Consider the following 26,349-nt stretch of genomic DNA (forward strand, 5'->3'; position numbering starts at 1 on the left):
TTGAGGGGGGTGAGCTCAGGGGCAATGGAGAGTAACAGGCTGCCCAGCTGAGGGGGTGGATTCTCGGGGGTCGGGGGGTGTCACAGGCTGCCCAGCTGTAAGGGATGGGAACTGGGGGGTAGAATCATAGGTCTGGAAGGGACCTCAGGAGGTCATCGAGTCCAGCCCCCTGCTTCAAGCAGGATGAACCCCCACTAAGTCATCCCAGCCAGGGCTTTGTCCAGCCAGGACTTAAAAACCTCTAGGGGTGGAGAATCCACCACCTGTCCCGGTAACACATTCCAGTGCCTCCCCACCTGCCCTGACACCTCTGAGTGTCGCAGGCTGCCCAGCTGTAGTGGGGGGGAGGTGTCAGAGGCTGCCCCGCTGTGGGGGTGGGTTCTCGGGGGGGGGTCACCGGCTGCCCGGCGGGGGGGGCGGGAGTTGAGGGGTGTCGCCGCTGCCCCGCTGTGGGGGTGGGTTCTCGGGGGGGGTCACCGGCTGCCTGGCGGGGGGGGCGGGAGTTGAGGGGTGTCACCGCTGCCCCGCTGTGGGGGTGGGTTCTCGGGGGGGGGTCACCGGCTGCCCGGCGGGGGGGGCGGGAGTTGAGGGGTGTCGCCGCTGCCCCGCTGTGGGGGTGGGTTCTCGGGGGGGGGTCACCGGCTGCCCGGCGGGGGGGGCGGGAGTTGAGGGGTGTCACCGCTGCCCCGCTGTGGGGGTGGGTTCTCGGGGGGTGGTCACCGGCTGCCCGGCGGGGGGGGCGGGAGTTGAGGGGTGTCACCGCTGCCCCGCTGTGGGGGTGGGTTCTCGGGGGGGGTCACCGGCTGCGCGGCGGGGGGCGGGGGCTGCGCCGCGCCCCGCTGCACTGGAGCCAGGGGGCGGGGCAGGAGTCCCGCGGCCTGAGGCGCCCGCCCGGCTCCCGAGCGCCGCAGCCCCGCCCCGCACAGCCGGGCCGGCCGGGGAGGCGCCTGCTGGCCGGGCCCCGCGCAGCGCAGCGCGGCGCGGCGGGCGAGCGGGTGTGGGGCGGAGCCGGGCGGGCCCTGCCCGCGGCGCTCGCTGCCCTGTGGCGCGGGGACGCTCCCCTCGGCCCGGCCCGGCGGCACCATGAGCGGGGCGGCGGGGAAGAGCGAGAAGCGGGACGAGGCTCAGGCGCTGGCCCGCAGCTGCGCGGGGAGACCCGACTTCCAGCCCTGCGCCGGGCGCCCGCTCTGCGCCACGCACAGCCACGGCCGCTGCTTCCGCCTGCACTGGTGCTGCCACCTGGGCTGGTGCCACTGTGAGTGCGCGGGAGAGCCGGGCGGGGAGGCGGTGGCGGCGGGGGCCGGGCCGGGTGCCCGCTCGAGGCCGCGTCTGTCAGAGGCGGCCGTTGCCGGGCGGCTCTCAGCAGCCCCTGCTGGGCGCGTTGTGCCGGAGCCGGCCTCAGGCAGGGCCAGTGTGGGGGCAGGGCGCTGGGGGGGGGGCGGAACGGGGCTTGGGAGAGGGGGCGGGGAGAGGGGGGGGTCAGTCGGGGTGGGGGGGGCAGAGCGGGGCTGTCGGGGTCAGTCGGGGTGTGGGGGGAGGAGCGGGGCTGTCGGGGGATCAGTCGGAGTGTGGGGGGGAGGAGCGGGGCTGTCGGGGGTCAGTCGGGGTGTGGGGAGCGGAGCGGGGCTGTCGGGGGTCAGTCGGGGTGTGGGAGCGGGGGCGGGGGGGCTGTCGGGGGGTCAGTCGGGGTGCGGGGGACAGAGCGGGGGCTGTCGGGGGATCAGTCGGAGTGTGGGGGGAGGAGCGGGGCTGTCGGGGGGTCAGTCGGAGTGTGGGGGGAGGAGCGGGGCTGTCGGGGGATCAGTCGGAGTGTGGGGGGGAGGAGCGGGGCTGTCGGGGGTCAGTCGGGGTGTGGGAGCGGGGGCGGGGGGGCTGTCGGGGGGTCAGTCGGGGTGCGGGGGACAGAGCGGGGGCTGTCGGGGGGTCAGTCGGGGTGTGGGGGCGGGGGGGCTGTCGGGGGGTCAGTCGGGGTGTGGGGGGCAGAGCGGGGCTGTCGGGGGGTCAGTCGGGGAGGGGGCGGAGCGGGGCTGTCGGTGATTAGTACGTGAGGGCTGTTGAGTGGGATTGTCACGGAGTGGTGGGAGAGAGGAGCAGTGGTGAGTAAGGGAAGGAGGTGGACCCAGGCTGTCATGTGGGTGAGGGTTAGCCAGGCAGGTGGATGAGCAGTTAAATAACGAGGCTGGCAGCCCACCAGGTGTTCACTTGGCTAATCACATCCAGTCCTGGTCTAGACACAGGTGTTTTTGCTCAAAAGTCTTGTGGCAACTGGAGGTTGGAATAGGTGATGGTGATGGTAACTTGTGGTCTAAAATTCATGAAGTCTGCAAATGCTTGTACAGTGCTATCATCAGTCAGTGAGGCTAAGAGTTTATGTATGTGTATCAGCATCAAGTCTTCATACTATATAAGGATCTTTCCCTTAACTTGATACCTAATACAGAAATTAAATCCAAATGAATGTTGGTTTGAACTTATTCATGCGTTCTTTAATTGTACAGTATTGATGTTTTTTTTTTATAAAAGTAAAGTTTTTGGCATTCCAAGAATAAATTTTGGGGGAGTTGCATTTTTAGAGATGTTAATGGCATGACGTTCTGTCAGTAATCCTGGGTATCTAGATGAAAATGGATAACGTTTGTGTCATAGTACTACTTTTGCACTTTCCCTCCCATTTTGACTGGTATAGCGAACGGGTGTTTCAGTATAGCTAGCATCTGTGTAAGGCAGGTCAAAGAGTAAATTTCATCCATATGCTATGATCATCAGTTTATTTTTAAAAGCTCTCTTTGAGGGCAGAGTTACAATGGAAAGTTAACATCACTTAGGCTCAGGTTAATGTTCAGAGGACCTGGCTAAAGCTTATTACAGTTATTTTACTGTTTCATAGTAGGAGGTGATGGATCACACATTTCCAATAATATGCAATGCAGAGTTTACCAGATAATAATAATAATAATGAAAGTTTGATTTACAATGCAATTTTTTTATTGCCATGTTAAGTAAGTAGGTTAGGGGATCTCTAGGAAGTTGGTTTTTTTTCCTCCTTAGATGAATTTCACTAATTGTCTCTCCAAGTCATCTAATTTCTGGACATAACTATCACACGTGCTAGCATATTTCTCTACATCTCTCTCCAGTTAAACGCTTCCCTAGCAGCGAAAATATGATGGATTTTAGCTATAGTCCTCATCAGAGCCACACAGAGGTCCTGGGAACTTGGAACACACCCACTCTTCAAAAAAATTACCATGGTGATGAACGAGTTTAAGAAGAGGGGAGGCAAATGGGGGCTTAAAGCGGTCGTAGACCTGTGGGCCACTGACTTCTCTCCTGGGCTGGGAGACCAGGGAAAGTACAGTGGGTCAGAGGGGATCTAGGCCTGTCTGGAGGCTGACCTGCCTGCTGGGGTACTGGGTTCCTGTGTTCTATATGGTCAGGGGGTGTTCTTGGTATTGTCTTAATCTGAGCTCCAGCTCCACTGCTGATGAGAGCGGCATCCCTGACTCTACTTCTGCCTCAGGGCTCTTAGCCTGGCAGATAGCCTGGCGACCTGGTATGATGAAGCCAGTGATCGCAAGGGTGAGATCTGGGTCAAACATGAGTGACACTTATCAGAGAGGTAGCCGTGTTAGTCTGTAGCTTCAAGAACAAGAAGTCTTGTGGCACCTTACTGATCTGTGACCCTCTGTATTAAGTCATAATGCCTCTGGATCAGATTTGGCCTTGAGACCCTGTAGTTGTTAGGGGTGGGGAGTGGCAGAGCAAACTACCCATTTTGCCCCAGCCCAGGTGGCCTTGTCTACCATTTGTTTATTTTGAGCCAGAAAAGTCCCTTTCCAAGGTCTGGTTTTTGATGTTCTCAACCTCCCTTGCAAATAGATTGCTTTCCACCTACAGAAAATACAGCATGTTCATGTTCCAGCTTTCTTACCGAAGGTTTACTTTTGTTGCTCTCCTTTATCTCCCAACTTTTTTTTTCTTTGTATTTTTGTGCAAATGAATTTTTAAAGATCCTCCTTCCTCCTAAAATACTAATGGGGTCAGTCTATTGATCATACAAAAATGTTTGTCTTTATGAGATTCTGTCTTATCAGAAAAACATTGCTGAGTTTCAGGCTGTCAGCCTGAAGGATTGTTTTTTCTTACAGTGGTTGTGCCCATGAGGGTTGATAAATTGAAGCATAAAACACTTAGCATTTTATCTCTAATAGTTTTCCATCTGCAGGTTTTGTGTAAAAGCGGGAGATGCGGCTAGCATGAGAAGTGTATGTGATGGCTCAGGAAAGAGGATGTCTTTATATAAACAATATACACATGTAAATCTTGGTTTTGGAAATCCAGAATTATCACTTTTGACCAACAGTTCATTTTTTCTGACTTTTGTTGTTGTTATAAAAGTTCATTCATCATTGTACAGTTTCTTTGTCTTGGTATTTTCCATTTATTCCTTCTGGTCTCAGGTGGGCCTATCTCATTTTGTAGTGTTTCAATTGTATTGTCATTGGATGGAGGAGTGAGCCCAGCTCTTGAGTTTTCTGAATGATAATCTCTCTTCTGACCTGTTCTTGATTTTGGAAACTCAGTGTCATCCTTCACATCAAGTGCAACCAAATATAGAGCAGGAAGGCATCAGTGTATAGGTTCTCTTGACTGAAGTCCCCAAGGAATTATTTTGACTAATTTGTGTAAGTATGTTTGCAGTCACAATATTCCTCTTAAAAGTCTTGGTTAGTGGAATTGGACTTTTGCTAAAAGTGTTGAGTGTTCCTCAGTAAAGCAGGCAACATTTTTTTTCCAGTGAATAGTAAATTTGCTGAAAATGCAGTTTCAGGGCACCCAGAGCTTATTCACAGCTTTGGCTAATAGTTTCAGCCAAATTAAGAAAAAAAATGGGGGCGGGGGGGAGCAGGAGAGATCTGGTGATGGCGTTTTACCTTTTGCAGGGTTAATTCTTTTGTGTCAGCTACAGTATTGCATAGAAATTTACTCGCTTTTCTTCAAAGTTCCTAAGAAAGGGAGACTTGTACACCAGAAATTTTCCCACCAAATAAATGAGTTCTGGAAAAAATTATTCATCTCATATTCAATTGTGATCAAAGGCCTAAATGACTGTTTGAGGCACGGTCAAAACAGCCCTGTGTTTCTTGTTGAACTGTACATGAGGCTATGGATGTTTTAGGTGTGAATTTGCACTATCAAAGGAAAATCCAATAACATTGTTTTCCGTTAACAGATGTCACTTTTCCATATCTTGGAGCAAATTTTAATTCATCAGGGAGTTTTAGGAGTATTAACTGAAGAAGATAACTCTAAGTCCATGCTCCTGGTAAGCGTGAGAGCTCAAAATTCTCACCCTTAATTATATAGCAGGTAACCTTGTGCCAGCACTCTTTTTTAGTGGAATGAGGGATAGGCAGAGTCATGGATTGTTGTGCATGCAGTACAATTGGGGTGCAAGAATCCCCCTTCTGGAACATGTAGATTTGTTACTTTTGAGCTATTTGAGTTCTCCCACTAGGTTTGTCTGAGGAGTACAGACCCAAGAGCATGGGATTACAGTGCGTCCTGAAGATCTTGGTATTCCAAGTCCTGTAAGCTCAGCTGGATGTTTTGAGGATATTAAATTGCATCTCTAAGATCTATCATGTTGGTGGGCCTGTGCCAAAGTGATCAGCTCTGACAGCTTCAAATGGGAGTTTTGAGGCTAGCATCCTGAAGTCTTTTGCCCTCATGGGTTTCAAGGCTGGCATTTTGTTATACTTACTGGATGCACAGAGGACAGCTGTCAGGAGCTCCCCACAGAACTTGAATGCCTGTGCAGTGGCTAGGGCTGATCCCAGAACTCATTCTGTCATGGTTCACCCCAAAGCAGGACTTAAACAGAGTTGGATTTGTCTGTGAGGGATGATTTCTTAAAACATTAATATTTAATTCCTGGTAATTTACACATGTTGCCTTGCAGGCCTTTCTGCATCAGTAGAATCTTATGGTTTAGCAGACACATACAAATGACTTGGTATGATGGACCAATATTTTTTTATGGACAGAAACAAAACTTCAGATGTGTAATTCTGAAGGTGTGGATTTCAGGCTTCACTGTTCTTTTACGTACTATGAGTTTATACAGACTAGTCTGTGAAATTACTGATAATGTATTTGTTTTCAGGTAGTCTAAAAGTATGCTACTTGTTATAGTATTCATGCATTTTAAACCTTTCAATTTTTTTTTTCTTCCATTGCTGGTGACTTCATAAAATCTTCTATCCATGGGATATAGAATTGGTTTTCTCACCAAAGTCGTTTTAATTCCTCAGCTAGCTAATGTGAAACAATGAGCTTTATATTACTGATGACTAAGTAAATTTGAAGCATATAACCAGATGTCCCTTCATGAAGTTTTGCCAGTATTCCAGTGTATAAGTGTGCTCATGTAATAAGTACATACTGCCTACTCCCTACCTCCCCAAAAAAGCCAATTGTGTTGCAGTTTAGGTTTTAGTTAATCTCTTTTATTTTAGGGAATTTAAAAGGTGTTGCATGTGCATGATTTATATAAGACTCCAGAATTGTCATCTGTATGTCACTCTGAAACCTAAAATGTCTAATTCAGTTTGAAGTGATGGAAACAGCTACAAGCATGGCTGAGAGCACTTTGTGTTCAGAATACTCAGTTTCAGTCATCGCTGGGATTGGATATCTGTTGTTATCCATTTTTAAAGTTCTCAGCCATGTTGACTTTGAGTTATATCTGTGTGGTGTGCAGCTACAGTAAAGCATGTATCAGAGAGGTAGCCAGGTTAGTCTGTATCTTCAAGAACAACAAGAAGTCTTGTGGCACCTTATAGACTAACAGATACTTTGAAGCATAAGCTTTCATGGGCAAAGACCCGCTGCATCTGATGAAGCGGGTCTTTGCCCACGAAAGCTTATGCTCCAAAATATCTTAGTCTATAAGGTGCCACAGGACTTCTTGTTGTCCAGTAAAGCATGTATCTGTGCCACGTACCTAGGCTGATACCTAGACCATTGAGATGTCATAGGTAACTCAGTCAATCACCACCCTTTCTCTACAGACATTTTTCAGGCTGCAGTTTCATTCATTGTATGAAGGGCACTCTACAGATGGTAGATTGCTTGACTCCACTGCCATTGTTCTTCAGAAAATGCCTACCCAGTAACCCCAGACGTTCACAGTCCCTTATCACAGCACACCTTCCATCGCCATCCACACGCATCAACACAAAATCTTCTGCCTAATGTTCTAGCCTCCAAGAAGAGGCTCAGAGCTGGCCCAGGGGAGCCAGGCCAGAAGGCATGGCCCAATGCGGCATGCTCACAGTGGGGCCTGGCTGGTGGGGCATGGATGCTATAGTAAATTGGAATGTGGGGCCCAAGGCAACCATCTTGCTCTCCTTGGCCTAAGGCCGTGTCTGAAGAGGCTGTTGATTTCTCTGATTGCTGTCTAAACTCCAGGGTATTCTGGGGCAATTAAAGTTCCTGGTGGATTGTTTGGTTAGATCAATCTGTGTTTGAAAAAATAGTTTGAGACTCTAGGTCCTTGGTCCCAGGGTATGGATATAGTTTGTCATCTGCTATTCCAATATGGGGGGTGGGGAAAGGGTGAATCGCAAAGGGCTCAGCTTCTGTTAAGGCACCAATACATAAATACCCAAATTTTCAAAAGATCTCCATGTTCACTGTGCCAAGCTCTTCTGAAAATCTGGTCGTAAGGGCTGGCATGGGAGATTCTGGATGTTGAGCTCTTTTGAAAATGTCCCCCACCGTCGTAGCTCTTCTTTACTTCTTTGAAGGGCTAAAAACCTGGCCCCTGAAGCAGTGATAGATATAAAACAAATCTCCTCACTCTAATAAATGTTAGTTTAGGCTGAAGTGAAGCCTGAGAAGTTCTAAAGGTGCAGGATAGAAATTCCACTTTATTTTCTTGGCAACGTCACTCCCTTCTCAGTTATGACTCAAACTTACTCTGTAAATGCTGCCAGTAAGACTTCCCTAGCTCTCTAAGAGCTTTAATCCAGGGTTTTCTTTTAAACATTTGCCCTTCGGCACTGTCCTTCTTTGTGTATGCTGGCACTGTGAATTTTTTGGTCAACAGACTTGATCATAGGTGAGTTTGCATACCCCAGCCACACACACACACTCTTGTGGAGCCTTTGGTTCTTGTTCAGCCATGCAAACAGGCTGAAGCATAGAAGAGAATAGTAACGGAGAGGTAGCTGTGTTCATCTGTACTCCAACAAAACAGAGCAGCAGAAATGTAGCACTTTGAAGACTAACAAAATGATTTATTTGGTGATGAGCTTTTATGGGACAGACGGAGACCCACTTCATGAGATCAGTCTCATAGTCTGCTTGCTGGTGGATGCATGAGTAATCAAAACTTTCTAAAGTAAGAGTGCATCAATAATGCAAGCTTCCCCACTGTGATGCAAGTAGCTCTGTAGGGCAGCTGGAAGCACTCCACAATTACAAGTTGAGTACAATTCTTAGGCATTTGGGTTTCTGAGCTTTTTGTCTCTTACAAGCATTTGAAAAGTCCCTGCTGTTACTAGGAATGAAGTTTTAATCAGTCTGTTTCAAACTCTATAGAGTAAACAGAGGCTTCTGGAACTAAGCAATTCATAAAGAAGCAGCTCAAGTGCTACTTTTTTTTTTAACTTGTATAATGGGCTGATGCTGTTTGTAGCTTTCCTTGGCTTTTTTGATCGTGGCAAAAGGTGATGTTTCTGTGAACTCTTCAGATTCACATTTAACAAAGGTTCTGAACATCTGTTGCTCCATGATATGAAGTTTGAGGGATGGTTTTGTTTTGTTAAACACTATCTTTGTATTAATGCCTAAAAAGCCATATGCTGTTTAAATGTAACTGTGCATGTCAGAGACACTATCCTTTATAACGAGGCTCGACTAACCTCACTGAATTCCATTTAAATTTGAAACTTTATGCTGATAGGGTTAACAGAGAATACTTAATTTGAAGGTCATTATGCAAAGTTTCTGGCTGATAAGGATTTGACAGTCAAAAAACATGTTAAGAAAGGAAAAATCTGGAACCCCAGAGTTGTACTTTTAACAGAATTGGACTTGAGGTGCCAGTGTATTTTTGCTACATGTATGCTTAAAGACTTGGCTTGGGAAGTGTTGTATAAAGACCAAGTAATTCTTTGATAGAGTATTTTAGCTTTTCTCATAAACTTTAAGATGAGAAAGAACCATCATGCTCATCTAGTCTGGCAGTATCATTGTACCCACATGGATGATTAGCATGAGGTAAGTATCAGAGAGGAAGCCGTGATAGTCTGTACCTTCCAGAACAACAAGAAGTCCTGTAGCACCTTATAGACTAACGGATATTTTGGAGCATAAACTTTTGTGGGCAAAGACCCACTTCATCAGATGCATGAGTTGGGGCGGGGGGCAGTTTCAGAGGGATATTTAAAGAGTGGGGCCCCAGTAAAAGGGAGGGCTAGAGCTGGCAAGGTCTTACAAAAGCAGCTTCTGTGCCCCAGGTGTTAACATCTCAGACTTCTTGCTGATCTTCACATTATGTTCTGACAATGGGCCACATCCCCCCATCTGACCTGACTTTTTTTTCCTCTTTTGATACATACTACTGATAATGGGCCATTTCCACACTGAGTGAATAGATCTTTTCAGCTCTGGCCCTGTGTTTTACAGGGACCCCACTCTTTAAATACGCCTCTGAACCTCTCCCCCCCACCTGCCAATCATGCATCTGATGAAGCGGGTCTTTGCCCACGAAAGTTTATGCTTCAAAATATCTGTTCATCTACGTAGCGCGAGATAGTAGTCTGAAGGCTGGATAATCCTTGAGTACCCCTCCGTGACATCTTGGATACAGGCCCCTGGCCGACAGCATACTTGTAAAATCATTTGTTCCATATCTTTCTAAATATCGAAGGTAGACTGACCAGTCTGTAATTCCTTGGGTTCTCTTTGTTTTCCTTTTTAAAGATAGGTACTGTGCTTGTCCTTCTCTGTTTTTTCTGGTACCTCTCCTATTCTCCATGAATTTTGAAAAGTAATAGCTAATGGTTCTGAGATGGCTTCAGCTCGTTCTGTAAGTGTCCTAGATTGAATTTCATTAGGCTTTGCTGACATAAGTACATCAGGCTTATCTATATATTCTGTTCTTTCCTAGTTTGGCTTTCATTCTTCCACCTGGCTAATTTTACTTGTGTCTAGTATCTGGTTGCCGTTACACTGTTTTAACAAGGACTGAAGCAAACAGTCATTAATCACCCCAGCCTTCTTGATGTTATCAGTTATTGGTTTTTCTTTCTCACTAAGTAAAGGACTGACACTTCTCCTTGTCTTTTTCTTAGTCCTATAGCAGGGGTAGGAAGTCAGTTATTTTTTGTCAAGATCTAAATTTCTTCATCAAGGTATAATCAAGGTCTAGAGCAGACTCCAGAGAAAATGATCATCATAACTTAAAAATAAAAGAGTGAGAGATTTAGGGGTCTGTTCAAAACTGACAGGCAGTTCAGATTTGGCCCCTGTCCCCATACTGATTATCCTCTTCCTAAGGTAAAGTACCCATTTGTATTACCATTTTTTTTTAACTTGCTGGGTTGGGGTGGGCAAATACTGGACTGTGAGCCATATCTAGTTTCCCAGGGTTAGCTCCTCCTGGTGGGCTGCTGCTGCTGTATTCACTGGCACCACTGCAGGTATGGGGGAGTGTAGCTCCTGTTGGCTACGTATCTCTGTTCCCAGCCAGTGGGAGCTGTGGGGAGTGGTGTCCTGGTCCATGCCACTTCCCGCAGATCCCATTAGCTAGGAATGGTAATATATGGCCAGTGGGACCTGCAATTGCCTGTACTTGCAGAGGTGCAGGTAAATACTATGATGGCCAAAACCATTGCCATGTTAATGCCTACCCGTGTGCTAAGTACACCTTGTTTTGTGGCTCATCTTTTCTGGTTTTGTCCCTTTGTTCTTTTCTTCTTCTCCTTAGCAATTCATCTTTGTTTCCACTTACAGGATTTTTCCTTTGATCATTAAAAGACTCCTTATGGTGCCATAATGGTCTCTGGCATTAGAAAAGGTTCAGAAAAGGGCGACTAAGATGATTAGGGGCTTGGAAAGGGTCCCATATGGGGAGAGGCTAGAGAGACTGGGACTTTTCAGTTTGGAAAAAAGGCGATTGAGGGGCGATATGATAGAGGTATATAAAATCATGAATGGTGTGGAGAAAGTGAATATAGAAAAATTATTTACCTTTTCCCATAATACAAGAACTAGGGGACACCAAATGAAATTGATGGGTAGTAGGTTCAAAACTAATAAAAGGAAATTTTTCTTCACACAGCGCACAGTCAACCTGTGGAACTCCTTGCCCGAGGAGGCTGTGAAGGCCAGGACTCTATTAGGGTTTAAAAAAGAGCTTGATAAATTTTTGCAGGTTAGGTCCATAAATGGCTATTAGCCAGGGATAAAGTATGGTGCCCTAGCCTTCATAACAAGGGCAGGAGATGGATGGCAGGAGATAAATCACTTGATCATTGTCTTCTGTTCTCCTTCTCTGGGGCACCTGGCATTGGCCACCGTCAGCAGATGGGATGCTGGGCTTGATGGACCTTTGGTCTGACCCAGTATGGCCATTCTTATGTTCTTATGTTCTTATGTTCTGTCTGTTCTCCATATCTTTCCACTGCATAGGAATAGTTTGCAGTGGTGCTGTTAATACTGTCTCTTGGAAACTACCATATCTTGTTGAACTCCTCAGCTTTTCTTCCCATAGGATGGAATCTACTCACTCTCTGGGTTTTCTAAAATCTGTTTTTTTGAAGTCCATTGTTTTTGTTTTCTCTTCTGCTGTTCTTGCTTCTTTTTCTTACAATAATGAAATCCATTATTTCCATGATCACATTCATCTGAACTGTCTTCCGTCTTCAGATTTACAACCAATTCCTCTGGGTTGGTCGGAATCTAGTCAAAAACAAAGGGTTGGCCCCTAATATATTCTAAGAACATTGCTGCTAGATATCTGGGTAGTTAAAATCCCCTGTTACTAGTAGGTCGTTTGTCATTGCTATTTCTGTTGCTCTTGTACTCCACATTGCTTAATAATATTACTGCATAATTTCCAAAACTGTTTCTTTAATACAGGTTGAACCTCTCTCATCTGGCACCCTTGGGATCTGCCTGGTGCTGGATGAGAGAATTTGCCAGATGACAGGAGGTCAGTATTTTCTAGCACATTACCAACACTTCCACTGCTTCCTGGGTTCTTAGGACGTATTTAGGGGTAAATTACAGCTATTTAGCAGCACAGAACACTGAGATCCACGATCGGTGGCTGTACACAAACTTTATAGGACCTTGGGGAAAATTGGCCACATCCATGATAAGTGGTCATCTGGCTAACTAAAATCATGCTGGACTGTGGAGTTTGCTAGATGGGAGAGTTCTGGATTAGAGAAGTTCAACCTGTATTTGAAAATTATCAGTATAAAAGGTCTTATAAAATGTGATTTTTTTTTTTAAATCATGCATTAGTCTTACTATTTTGATGATTATATGCCCTTTATTATACACTAGGCTATAAACAGTCTCATTTGTTTGTGAGCATGGACTTTTGTTTGTTTGTTGGGCATAAAGTACTGTTGGTGCTAAATAATTGGTAATCTTTTTTTCTTTTATTTTGAAAAAGGCACGTTTTTCATGATTGGTACTAATACCTTTTAAATAAGAACACTGAGAATCCAGAAGAAGTCTTTTCAGTATTTAGGCAGCATGGTTATTTTTCCTTAATTGGGGCAATGAAACCAATACAATACAATAAACCCTCTGTTTTATGGACCCCGATTTAGCAGACTGCAGGAACAACGGACGTCCCCTGGTTGTTCCCAAAGTCCACTGGGATCTGTAAAAAAAATCCCTTCCCCCCCAAAAAAAAAATTTGCCATGTTGCTAAGTAACACCTTTTGTTTCTTCATGGTAGGCTCTAAGGCTCTATAAGGGTGCATGGGTGAACAACCTTCAGTTACTTCTCTGCCACCTTGGCCCGATGCGGAACACTAGCATATCTGCTTAGAATGTACTCAGCCTTTTCACTTTACCATTTTTCTGTCAGTCAGTTAGTAGTTGTTAGCCTTAGGTGAGAGGATCATTTCCTTTGGGAGACTTGTCATCTTCTGGCAGAGTTTGCCTGATCTGCTAGGCTTCAAATGCTCTCTCGTACTAGGAAGTTATGTGCCAGTGAGCAACAGGCTCTGCAAACATGCCCATTGCCTGGGGGAGTTGCACATCCCCCAGAAGTGCTTTGTTTAGCCCTCAAATCTGCAGCTTGGAAGAAGAGGGAGATAAACTTCAGATTTCTGGTGGTGGAACGTTCCTTGTAACTATCCTCTGAGCCTGTAATTTCTCCCGACAGATCCGATGCCCTGTCCCCCTTAGTGCTTTCACTAAGAAGGGGAAGCCTTGGGAGCACACGCGGAAGATTCCCAGATACTCAATCTCTAGGGAGCTATCGCCAAAAAAAGACCAGGTCCCCATTGAAGTCCTTGGTCCCTGAGAGGACCATTGAGACTCTGTGTCTGGTACAAGCAAAACTGCAAAGCTGTGGAGCTCCAAAGGGAGGAATGGCTCCAGTAGGGTGCTTATGCCCTGTTGCTAACACTGAAGGATTCCACTCGGCCACAGGTGCTGTCCTGTTCCTTAACCAGCTAGCAGTACCAGTCCAGGTAGCTGAGATGGGAGTTACCTGTATAAGAGTTATGTGGTACTGAGCAAGCATTGGCATCAGATATATGCAGAGCCTGAACTTACCACTGGTACTGTCTGCTCCAACCACAGTAACCTTGGGTACAGTGTAAGTAAAGAGGAGAACCTGATGCTGCAGGAGCTCTAATATTCAAAGAACCTTTCCATGTCAGACAAACCAGAGTTCTTGTTGCTGGCGAGTACTGAGCACTCTTGTACCGAGACCTCACTCTGAGTGGACGCTACATGGCACAAGAGTGGCACTCTCCTCTGTACTCAGCGTTTTCCCCTTGGGGATGACACAGAGGAAAATGATGACTCACTCTCCTCCATATCAGTTTGGGAATACACTACCATGCAGAAAGGATCTTGTGATTCAGCAAAATGGCTGAAACAACCTGTGTGCTACTCCTGGTCCCTTATGGACCCCCGGCATTGGCTACATGGGGACCCAGGGGCTTCCTATCAGCACCAGTTCAGTAGATCACTGTTACTGTCCTGGGGAGAGATTGGGGTTTCACGTCCTCCCTCTGTCCTCTCTGGTAGGAGGAGAGGTTTGAGAAGCTGCTGTCTAAGACACGTGAAGAAGTGACCTCTGAGACTCTGATTTCATTGTCATTGTGTCCCCCTCCTTCCACTGCTGATGACTTCAGACCATTCTAAGACCCCATTGGAAAGCCAGTTGACACTGTGCAGATGCCTGTGAAGGAGGTCTGTTAATGAGGATCTCCAGTTTCCGGCTAACAAGGGATGGCAGATGTCAGTCACTCCTCCAACATGCAAAAGGGTGAGCACGAAGTACCACATGCCTTCTAAGGAGTCCAAGTTTTTATTTTTCTGTCCTCCGTTTAATTCTGCTGGTGAATTCTGTGAAGCACATCTTGAGAACTACCCCTGTGACAAATACCAAAAGTGGCTGGATCCTTTCGAATGGAAGTTGTAACTTGTCTGCAATCCTGCAGTTTCAGATTGTGAGCTCCAAGGCAGTCATGGCTAAATATAAGGTTACTTATTACAACAAGCTCCTGGCTTTTACTGAGCAATTGCCACAGGACAGCAGAGAACAATTCCAGGCTATTGTTACAGAGGGTCAGCTGTTGGCCAGAATGGTTCTCCAGATGTCCCTAGACTGCCGCCACACTCATCTCTGCTGCATTAGTTATGCATGGGTATTCTGAGTCCAGCTTTTGGGGTTTCTCAGAGAGGTTCAACAGACTGTAAAAGACCTCCCGTTTGATAGTGATACGCTCACCTCAGAGACCACAGATGAATTCCTGCACATACGTAAGGACTACAGGGCTACCCTACAGTCATTGATCGGATACAGATGTAAGGATTTTTTTTTATGGGTCACCATACCCCTTAGGGCATCTAATCATCAACAGGAAATCTCACTCAGTGTCTCTGTGATGGCAGTGGGTTTCAATAGCCTGGGTTCTTAGCTAGTAACAGGAATTCAAGTTGTCAGGTAAGTAAGGGAGGTAAAGTTGTCACTGTACCTACTTCTTAGGTTTCAGTTATCCCTGACCTGATACCTATCCCTAGCCTGATACCTCTCACATACATTCTTCTGACACCTTCATAACGGATGAATGTACAGTTAGTATGGACTTTATTTATAAAAGGTAAAATACAGAGGAAGAATATAAAGGAAGGAGAAAATGGATTTGGAGAGGGTACATCAGTAATAGCATATGCCCACAAGTAACAACCCCCAGAGTAGATGGTTTTTGGATTTCAGATTCATTTATTCCATAATGTGGGGGACTTTAAACATAAAGAAATCCAGATACTTTGATGAAGCATTGCAGACCTGAAGCTGCTTGAACGTGGTAAGGTGATGAGGGTGCTCATTTGCCAATGGATCCAACCCACGTGGCCACAGCAGCGCTTACTCGTGGGAAGAGTCCCCCTGGTGGGGACCTTGGTGTTGCCAAGACCAGTTATTCTAACCCACTGTACCTTGGCAAGCCTCTTTTAGGGGAAAAAAATAGGCAACATGTGAGACAGATGATCACCTATGCTCATTTCAGATAGAGCAGTCCTCTTGTCGCCCCCCCCCCCCCCCCCCCCGCACTCTGATTGGCTGAGTCAGCCTTCCGTCCCCCAGGGTTTGCCCAATCATAAGATTCAACATAGTGAGGTGAGCACATGCTGTCTTCCTCGTATCTCCTGTATCCACCAATAAGCTAGCTTCCTCTTGTGTCAGACACGTTAACCCAGATTACACACATGCATGAACAAGAAATGTTTCTGTAGGTCACAGACTGCCCAGGGATCATGCCCGTGCTCAGTCCTTGAGGGACCAGACTCCCATGGAACCTCACAAAAACAGAGACAGATTTCAGAGGAAGAGGCTATCCAAACACCCTCCACAACCACCAAAGTATAATCCAAACAGCAGTTTTGATGGGTTGGTCAAAGATTTTAATCCTTCCACTCCTCTGACTTTATAGCTGTGTCCTTTAGACCACCTATGGCCCTAAGGGAACCAACTTGTTAGTTTCCATCTGGGTAGGAAATGGATCATCATGGACCAAGGATTCTTGGAGGTCATAAAATTACGCTACACCATCCAGTTTTTGACCCTCCCTGTCCCTGCCATGAGCGTTTCATAAGGCAGGAAGTGGACTTCCTTCTGCATCTAGGAGCAGTAGAACTGGTCCCTTCCCCTCACAGGGACTAGAGCTCTACACAAAATATTTCCTAGTATCAAAGATGGAGGCTGATCTTAAGTCTAAGTTTGTGAAGCCTCAAAGATTAAGGATGCTGACTATAGCAGCTATAAATCCTTCTCTAGAGGAAGGAGATTCATTTTCATCCTGCACCCTATGAGACATGTCCTTTCATGTAACCATACACCCATCACACAGGAAGTACTTTTAGTCACTAAAGGCCAAAATAATTTTTAGCATCTAGAACTTCCCTTCAGTCCCTCTCGGCCCCACGAGCGGTTTCAGATCAGATGGGGAACATGTCTCTACAGTGATGTCCTCAGTTCTGCATCCTGTTCCAAAGCTCTTGTTTCCTAGGGATACTGCACAGAAGTCTCCTGAAGTGGGGCTCTCATAAGGGCTGTACTCGAAGAAGGAAATATTACCAGCCTGTGTGGTAACTGTAGCTCTTTGAGATGTTTGTCTTTATGGATGCTCCACTACCCACCCTCCTTGCCCTCTGCTTCAGTTGTTCCTTAGTGACTGACTGAGTAGAGAGGAACTGAGAGTCGTTTGCCTAGATACCCTTATGTAGTATTGGTGTCTGTCACAAAGAGGCATAAGTAACAGAGAGCTGTGTTAGTCTGTGTACTATGAAAACAAAAAAGCAGTCCGTTAGCCCTTTAAAGACTAACAAAATAATTTATTAGGTGATGAGCCTAAATATTGAGTCTGTTCTGGTATGACTATGATCTGAAGAAGTGGGTCTGTCCCATGAAAGGTCATCACCCCATGAATTATTTTGTTAGTCTTTAAAGGGCTACTGGACTGCTTTTTGGTTTTCAAAGAGGCATAAGGTATGTGCACAGGTTGAACAGATTCTCTTAACTAGAAATTGTCCATCAAGGTCTTGAGAAGCACTATTACCTGCACACTCCAGGACATTGCACTTTTACCCTTCCATGCGTTCAAGGACTAAACTGGTTGATTTTCCTTCTTCTGTCTTGTGCTCAGGGAAAATCTGGTCAGTTTTAAGTATCTACACATACCCAGCTCCTAGAGCTGAGGGTGTAATTTTCGCAGGTTTGCAGGCTCTTGTATCAGTGAAAGATGCTTACCCAGTAGTATAGTTATTTTCTATTTATTAACGGTTGTCAAGCACAATAAACGTTAGGCATAGAATGCTATGATCAGGAATCCTGACCATGCAGGTGTTCCCTGTTTGTCAGGCAAGGTCTGGAGTCTGGTTGTTACCCATCATGGTTGTGCAAAAGGATTCTTAGCAGCTCTGATATTAGGTTGAGTTTTGGTGGTGAGTTCTTCTTTTACTTCTTCCTCCTCTTCTTTTTCGTCAGCCGATTTCCTTCTAGGACCCCAATTTATATAGCGAAATTTGAGTTCTTCTTCTCTATACCTTAATCAATCGTTTTATTAAAATATCACAAATTCTTTGACCAACAGACAGAAACAATCAAAAAACTAAAGACCATCCAGAAAAACAATAGAAAAGTAGGGACCATAAATGCAAAACAGAAGTATACATTTTATAGTCACAACTGTTGATAAACAATCCCTCGCCATGCAGAAAGTCATCAAACAAAATTTTCTTTACACATCTTAAGAGACTCCTGGCTTATCTGATGATGGAGGGTACTGCTAGGAGGGGCACCTTCTTAACAGCCAATATTACATTGTTTTGCTGTAATCTAGAAGGAATGTGAGGATGTGACTTCCTGCATCTTGGCTCATGGTTGCTGCCCTCCTAATATGGCTGCAGAAAAGAGAGGCCTCAAACCTTACAATATGGCTTCAGAAAAAGGCCACACCGGAAGTGAAACAGCCATAAGGGGACACATCTCATACAACTACAGTTACTGCAGAGGGTGAGTAACATTTCCTTATGATAAATAATTGCCAAAAATTATCGCATATCCATATTTTTAAAACACTACTTACTGTACCACATTTGTTCACCATTCATCTCTCCACCAACTTTTGTGAAGAGATCTGCTGACACAGGAAAAAGCATCATGGACAAATATTAGACTGAGCCCAGTTTCAAATACTGCTTGTCAAATATTTGAGAGAGAGACAGGATTTTTACCCCATTCTAAACCCTTTTACAGAATATAACTTGACCTTTGTAGCCTCTGCTGGTCACTGCCATAACAAAGAGACAGCAATACTTAACCTTTTCTTGGAGCTTGTATACACAGTGAACTCTGTTCTTCATTGAATACAGGACTGTATTATTGTCAGCAGGGGCCCCAGAAGAAGGTGAAAGGGAGGCCTGGCTCTGCACCCAAGAAATGGTGGGGCAAAAGCTGGAAGGGGCAGGGCCTAGGGCAGCCAGCCCTTAGCGCTGCTCAGATCAGGGTGCTGCCACTCTCTCCCCACCTCCAAGCTGCACAGAGTGGCAGAGCAGCACTGCATTTACCTGGTTTAGTACCTATACCTTGCCAATGCACTATAAGTTGCAGCACGAATCCATCAGAAGTGGTCTTCTGTAGCAGAGTCCTTCAGCTCACTGTGCAATTGTGAGTTGAACACATACATTAAATGGCAGCATAAAGCATGTATAAATTGGTAATGATGTGGGGGAAAAGCCTCTCACTACGGATTTGATACAACTCTTAATGATGTCAGTGGAAAAATTCTGTTTCATTGGGAATTATGACCTGTATCCTTGGAACTGATGGCCCTGGCCTTTAAGATCAAAAGAGCAAAATTTGACTTTCCTTTCTTTTCCACAGAAGGGAAATGCCCTCCAATCCACCTGCTCCAACTTTGTGTGAGAAGGGGATATTTTTAACAAATTGAAGGTTATTCTCTTTGAAATTCCTATAAGTTTTTCTAGTAGGCACATCACACTGAAAGTTGGTTGCGTTCACGGCCATTACATTAGAGTAAGGAGCTAACACTTCTTTGTCACAGCTTTGTATGCGAGTCCTTTCGAGATTATTGCTTCTCATCATCTCCATCCTCACTGATCCTTCCAGCTGCAGAGCTCAATGCCCAAGGCGTTCTCAGAGAGAGCTGATCCCATAAAACAAACTTTTCATTTCTCTGAATGTTTAAAAAGTAAATAAAGAAATTTGGGGTTAAAACTAGCTGTGTTCAGTGCTTTTTAAAGGCACGCCCTGGGTGCCAGTAACAGCAGCAGAAATCCAGTTTATGTAGAAGATTGATTTTTCATAATGTGCAGCACTCATCTGAGTACGTGTTTGTATACAGGTTTGTAGCGTTTTTGCTTAAGGTGATCCCAGCTGTGTGTTAATGTTGCTCTTTGTGGCTTGTCCTTGTGATAACGTTTGAATATATTTTCAGCTACTACAAGGTCAAACAATTTAGCAGGTAATCCCGTTAATAGAATAGCCACTGTTTCCCTCTACCTTGAAATTAGTGCCAGCATGGCAGATTTCAGACACATGCTATGAATTATGCCATTGCTAGCAGCATGCAGTACGAAACAGCAAACATCTCCGATAACACCTGATCTGTCCCCACCCTCACTTTCAGTTCTCAGCTTCTCCCTTCCCCCGAAGAAAAGTCACAGAATCATAGAAGATTGGGAGAGACCTCAGGAGGTCATTGAGTCTCATCTCCCTGCTTAAAGCAGGGATAACCCCAACTAAAGCATTCTAGCCAAGGCTTCGTCAAGCTGGGGTGTAACACATTCTAAGGATGAGATTCCACCACCTCCCTAGGCAACCCATTCCAGTGCTTCACCACCTTCCCAGTGAAAATCTTCTTTCTAACATCCAAGCTGGATCTTCCCCACTGCAACTTGAGACCATTGCTCCTTGTCGTTTGGACTGCCTTACTGCCAGTATATGGGAAAACAAGTCTGTTGACTCAGGATCCAACTTTAAGCCCAAATCCTGTAGTCAGACTTCCTGTACATTGCAGGGCACAGAGCCCCAACCACCCCCTACTGCAGTAGGCCCACAACCTTTGGCTGAGTTACTGAAGACTGAAAATCATGATTTAGTGGCTTTCCAAGGTACAGAGACGCCACCATTTACTCTGACAAAGTTATAGACTTTATTACTTTGAACATATATAAATGGAAGTTCAAGGCTTTTTCCTGTATATCTTGTGCCATAGAGCACATTTTATCATATTTGAGTGCAAAGAAAAGACTCCAAACACAAGAAGGAACACTAACATGTGAATTCAGAAGTTGTGCTCAGCTGCCCATATATATGTATCAACAGTGCTTTTTTCATTTACAAAAAAAAAAAAAAAGAGCCGGTACTCAGCCGGCTAACTACCCTGCCCCCTACCCGCAGCTGGGGCTGCCAAGGTGCACTGTGTATCAAACTGCCTCAGGTTCACGATGGAAAACACTGATCTGCAGATTTTTACAACTTGCAATCGCCAGAGAGCTCCTGAATCTGAAGACCGTTCCCATCTGAAGTGAACTTGTTAGTTCAAGTGGTAGTAACATCACTTACAGCATGCTGAAATGTGTAGTTTGTAAGTCTTATCTGTCTCGCTCTCTCTCCCTGCATTATATATTGCCCTACGTAGGCTTATGTTTTGTTGTTTACTCCATCATTTTCTCCCTCTTTACCCTGCCTACCCTGACACCCATAGCTAATGCTGGGAAAATTCAATAGATACCTAATAACCAGAGACTCAAACCTACCAGCCAAAGCGAGATGCACAAGAGGAGGCTGGCCCCTCTGCTGTGAATCTAGCTCCCTGCTCCCGGTTCTGAGATTCCTCACAGTGTTTTCCTTGGCTGAAGCTTGAGAGTTACAGCTTGTGCATTGGTCACTTCCTTGTTAATCCTCTCTCCCTCTCCCCTGCCATGTGCTCTGGTGCTAGAAGGGAGAAGGGTCTATGCATTCATGTACACCCCCAGTTACTCAGCCAAGGCATTGATCGGTATCACTTGGGGATGCCTAGGTTGGAGAGGTACGTGAGGTGTATAAAATCTGTAACCTAAGTCCACATTTCAGAAAAAAGGTAAATCAAAATAACAGTTAAAAGATGAGGTTTAGAAACCAAAGTGAAGGAATGCGACTGAAGAAAGACTGCACCTTCTGTTAAGACAGCACATTTTACACCAGTAGTTGTGTAACAATGCATTTCCAGCCTTTTTGGTTCATCTCTTGCCTCTAGACCACATAGAACTCATTTGGCAACAGAGAAGCCATGTCCAGGAAGCTCTTCTTTCATGTTTGATTTAAATCTATGAGATGGCAAGGCGGTTGTTCTTCATATATGGAATAAGCTTATTTCTGTCACCAACATAAATTGATCCATTAAATGACAGTGCCTCCTCTCTTTTGTGGTCTCATATCCTGGGACCAACATTGATACAATTTCACAGCATAGATCTATAATGGCTAGCATATCCCTGCAGCACAACACAGCTCACTTTGTTAATGCTCTTAGCAGCTTGTGGTGTAGAGACGCAAAGGGGAGGTGGGTGGCAATCTTTAAAATAGTCCTCCTTAGTTATTTTCATATCATAACCATTGTATTTTTTATTTTTTTTAGAATTTTTGCTAAGATGTATCAACTCTACAATTACATGTTGTGAAGCCTCCGCTTAGAAATGGGGAAATTATAAAGGAAGGGTGGACATTTGCATGTACTTCAATTTTTTTAAAGTAAAATGTAGGGAAAAATGCGAGACTAAGGAGCTTGCTTGATTGTCTACAAACAAAAATGGAGCTTTAACATTTTTGACCAAGAATTCCCTCTAGGGTTGCCCCTTCTATTTGGACAGTGAAAGTTCTAGAAGAGGAAACCCAGACAGTGTAAACCAAACCTCTTTTTACCTGGTCAGGAGTCTGCAACCAAAATAGTGAGAACAACCATTTTTTCAAATTCAGTTACAAAATCAATACCTCAGGAGCCACAATGCATGTGAATATGACAGTCTTTAATAAATAATGTCAAACAGTACTTTTTGTAACCCCTGTTTTAAGCACAGTGCACACACAATGATATGTAGCAGTTAGAAAGTTTAAGTGACTTTCACCTCTGATTGGAGAGCAAATGATGACAAGGAAAGTGCTGTGCCTGGGGATAGGCCCTGAAGCAGGAAGGAGCAATGTTTGCATCAACCCTCCATGCCTCCCTCGCATTCCCAGGCTCTACCCTCCTCAGCCCCAAACCTGCCCCCACTTACCCAGAATTAACCCCTTGCAGCCCCAAACTGTCCCCCAGGACTAACCCATATGTGGCACTGGCTGGGGACCTTACGCCAGGTGGCCATATGTGCCCAGTGGAATGAAGGCTGGTGTGGAGCTGTTCCACTGGCAGGGGTGAGCTGAGCCACGCCCACCAGAGAGCAAGTGGGGCAAGGGAGGAGCTCCCTGCCCTGCTGCTGCTGAAATAATGGAACTAAGTTCAGTTGGTTTAATGGCCAGATCCCTCCCACTGCCCTGCCGGCTGTTAAACCAATTAAATTCTACTGTTTCAGCGGTGGCAGGGTAGGGAGCCACAGAGGAATCAGAGCGGCAGTGCCCAGAGCCGCAAATGACTCCTTGCAGAGGCGCATGCGGCCCTGAAGATGCAGATTGCCAACCCCTGTACTTGGCCATTCCCAGTGTCATAGGCACCACAGACAGTCAGGCAACTTGTTATAGTGTAACTGTTTTGATAGCAATCGTGTTGTATGTATATATATAATAATAATCGAGATATAAAGCTGTCAAAATACTTTGTGAAGGTGGAAATGATCTCTGTGAGTTTTAGGTCACAGATATTACCTGACTTGCCCAATGTGAAACTGAATGGGAAATAAAATGTATGTTTCCTGATGTTCCAGTCCCTGCTCTAAGCACCTTAAGCTTTACTGCAAAGGTGAGCAAACTTTGTACGCTGGGCCCCACTTTTCATCCCTGCAGTTAGCATGCCCTCTCCTCCACCCCACCTGTATGAAGCAATCCAAAGCAATGGATATTTTGGTTATTTTTATATGAAAAAAATTATTTTGGCTGGTGTAAGAAAATAAGCATGTAAAAACTGTTAACTGGTATATAAATGTGAATACACATACATAACAGTAAGGTCTTTCAACATGTTGAGATGGATGAGCCTGAGACCTAGCAGCCAATCATGCTATACCCCCGGCTTCAAAATTTCACGCCCCCCTGAGGGTGCCCACTCCCTACTTTGCTCTGCTGCTTTACTGCATCCTCTTGGTTTTTATCATCTGATATTTGTCTGTGCTTACTCAGGACTTTGCTGTCCTTTTCCTCTGACAAAATGAAAACAACCACATATAGTTCAGAAAGTTCTCTTACCGGAGCAGGAGCCTGTCAAAGGGGTTTGCTTAGGTGTGGGCATCATTCAAGGACATGACAAGAAAACATATAAGATGGGCTATCTTGCATAAGGGGGAACCACATTCACACTCCATGTGCAATACACACTTCCAGTACTACCCTGCGTTCCCTACTCCTGGAATAGTAAGGCACATGCCAATGGGAGTGCAAAGTGGTTGAACTTTTTGGAGAAACCTGCAATGTGCCATCTGGGATGCCTAATTTTTAGACAGTCCCTGTCCTTGCCGGCTGGGACTGCTGTGGCATGGGGACTAATACCATGACTTTGGAGCCCTGTTGCATGGATGTGCTTTAACAGGATCTGTGTTTTGAAATTCGTTACACTTGGACAAGCTTGCCCAGAAAGATTGTGAGTGTCTGGTCCCTGAGGCTGGAAAACTACCTCTCCAGAGGACAGAACCCAAAAAGCAATACCTCAAGCAGCTGCAAGTGGGTGTTGTGAAGAGGAGGGACTGAGCAAGAGAACAAAGATGGCTTGTACAGAGCTGGAAATACATCCATAGAGCTAGAGGGGCTGTTTGATTAGCTATGGAGCGAAAATCTCATTGTTTGTGATCACTTAAATGTCTCAGGAGAGAACTGAAGAAGAGTTATAGGAAAGACCTGGTTAGCTGCAATCCCAGCGAGAGAAATGCAGTAGTACAGGCTCTGCAGCAGATTGGATGTTTGAATCAGAAGGCTGGACAGACTTTGTCCAGTGCAGACAGGAACGGGACCATGAAGGGGCCGTTCAGAACCATGAAGTATGGGGAATCAGTGAAAGCCATTACTACAGAACTCCTTGAAGTGAGATGGAAGGAGATAGAACCTTGGCATTACTAGAGCTGGGAATTTTAAGATACTGCTGTCAAGAGATGGATGCAGCTGAATTGTATCGTAATCTTTCCAGTGCTGCCCAGGGTCCTAAAGAGACACTTTAGGGATTTCCTGCTAGATACCTTGGGTTTGTAACTAAGTACTGTTTGCATCACAGGAAGCTGATTCCATTCTGAAGTATGACCCACTCCTAAGGCAAAATATGTCCCTTCATTCAGTCTTCAGTGGGCTGCAGAATAACATTCAGACTTCACAGTCTCTTCATCTGTTACTGAACTACCTCCAAGAGAGTTCAGTGACAGTAAAGCTCTTTTGGAGAAACTGAATATTGTAACTGGCAGGAGAAGAGTAAAACACAAAGTGACAAAGAAAGGCACGAGGAAAAGCTGCCGACCCAATGCAGCATAACAGGCCTGCCTTGTTGGTGAGCTAGAGACTGATGAGATAGCAACACCAATTATAAAAACCCTTATGTGTCACCAGCTTGATGGATGAGATTGGAGAATCAAAGAGAAACCTAGTAGAAGTAAAAGCTGCAAATGGAGGTTGCTGCACTCAAGCTGGTTCTGAAGGTGCCCACCCCACCAGGACAGAAAGAGACCGCTGCAGTCTACCCCATGGAGAGTAGCTTGGCAGTGAGGCCATCCCGACTGCTAGCTAGAGGGCAAAGGTGATACCTGCAACCACCGTTTGTGGTCTGGGAGTCAAGAAAGCTCTGCTAGTCTGGACCATGGAATGAACTGGAAGGGAAACAACCAAATCGCTCTAAAATGACCTCCAGGGACCAACCAGCCCCACAGTTGCCACAGAAAGACAGTTGCCATAAATAAGAAATGGAGAAACCTGTGGGACTAGTAAAACTAGATGTAGAACCATAGACAGGTCAGCGTGGAAGGAGCCTTTGTAGATTACCTAGTCCCATCCCCTGCACTAAAGCTGGACTAAGTGTTATCTAGGCCCCCAGGGGTCAGCAACCACTCTTGGCATGCAAGCCAATTTACAGCGGCACGTGGCGGGAGCTCCGCCCACTCTTCCTCTCCCATGCAGCACGGAAGGGGGATGAAGCCCCCACTGGAGCAGGGGGCTAGGGCCTGAGGCCTGCCATGGAGCTCCTGCCCCAGCCAGAACTGGGGGCCTCCACCAGAGTGAGGGGCCCCTGCTGGAGTCAGCACTTTTCTGTAATTGTGGGGGGAAAAAACCATTTGAGATCCCAGCAAGAAGTGGAGCTTTATACTTTTAAACTAACCCTTAATAAAATTAATGCCAGGGTCACAAGAATGCTACTCTAAGTGTCAGTAGGACTATTAATGACTTTAAAAAGTATCACCAGTACTCGGAACATACATAAAGGTCAAAAGGTCAAATTTTGGCACACTGCCTCGGAAGAATTGCTGACCCCTGATCTAGACCATTCCTGTAAGCCATTTTTCTATCCTGCTGTTAATCTCCAGCAACAGAGATCCAAAATCTCCAGTGGTGCAGTTAAACCCATTATTTCTTGCCCAGTCTTCACTGATAAAGGAAACCAATTGATCACCCTCCTCTTTACAAGAACCTTTTAGAAGGGTGTTATCCACTCTTCTCCAGACTAAACAAACCCAGTATTTCCTTGTAAGTCATGCTTTCTAGACCTTCAGTAATTTTTGTTGCACTCTGCTGGACTTTCTCCAATTCCCACGTCTTTCATGAAGTGTGGTTCCCAGAACTGGATGCACTGGTCCAATTAAGGCCTGACCAGTGCTGAGTAGAGGGATTACTTAACATGTGATGCTTACAACACTCCTTCTGATACATCCCAGAATGACGTTCAGGTTTTTTGC

General features: G+C 45.6%; 1 protein-coding gene across 1 annotated transcript in view; it reads left to right on the forward strand.

The window, feature by feature from the left end:
* Positions 1–915: 915 nt before the first annotated feature.
* Positions 916–26,349, forward strand: part of C10H3orf70 (chromosome 10 C3orf70 homolog) — a 38,020-nt gene continuing 12,586 nt past the window's right edge. Inside the window, exon 1 of the mRNA XM_075003782.1 lies at positions 916–1,255. Within this exon, the coding sequence (XP_074859883.1) occupies positions 1,084–1,255 (172 nt within the window). The 5' untranslated portion in view covers positions 916–1,083. The remainder of the gene's footprint in view (positions 1,256–26,349) is intronic.

This window comes from Carettochelys insculpta, chromosome 10 (genome assembly GCF_033958435.1).
Source record: "Carettochelys insculpta isolate YL-2023 chromosome 10, ASM3395843v1, whole genome shotgun sequence".
Classification (NCBI taxonomy): Eukaryota; Metazoa; Chordata; order Testudines; family Carettochelyidae; genus Carettochelys; species Carettochelys insculpta.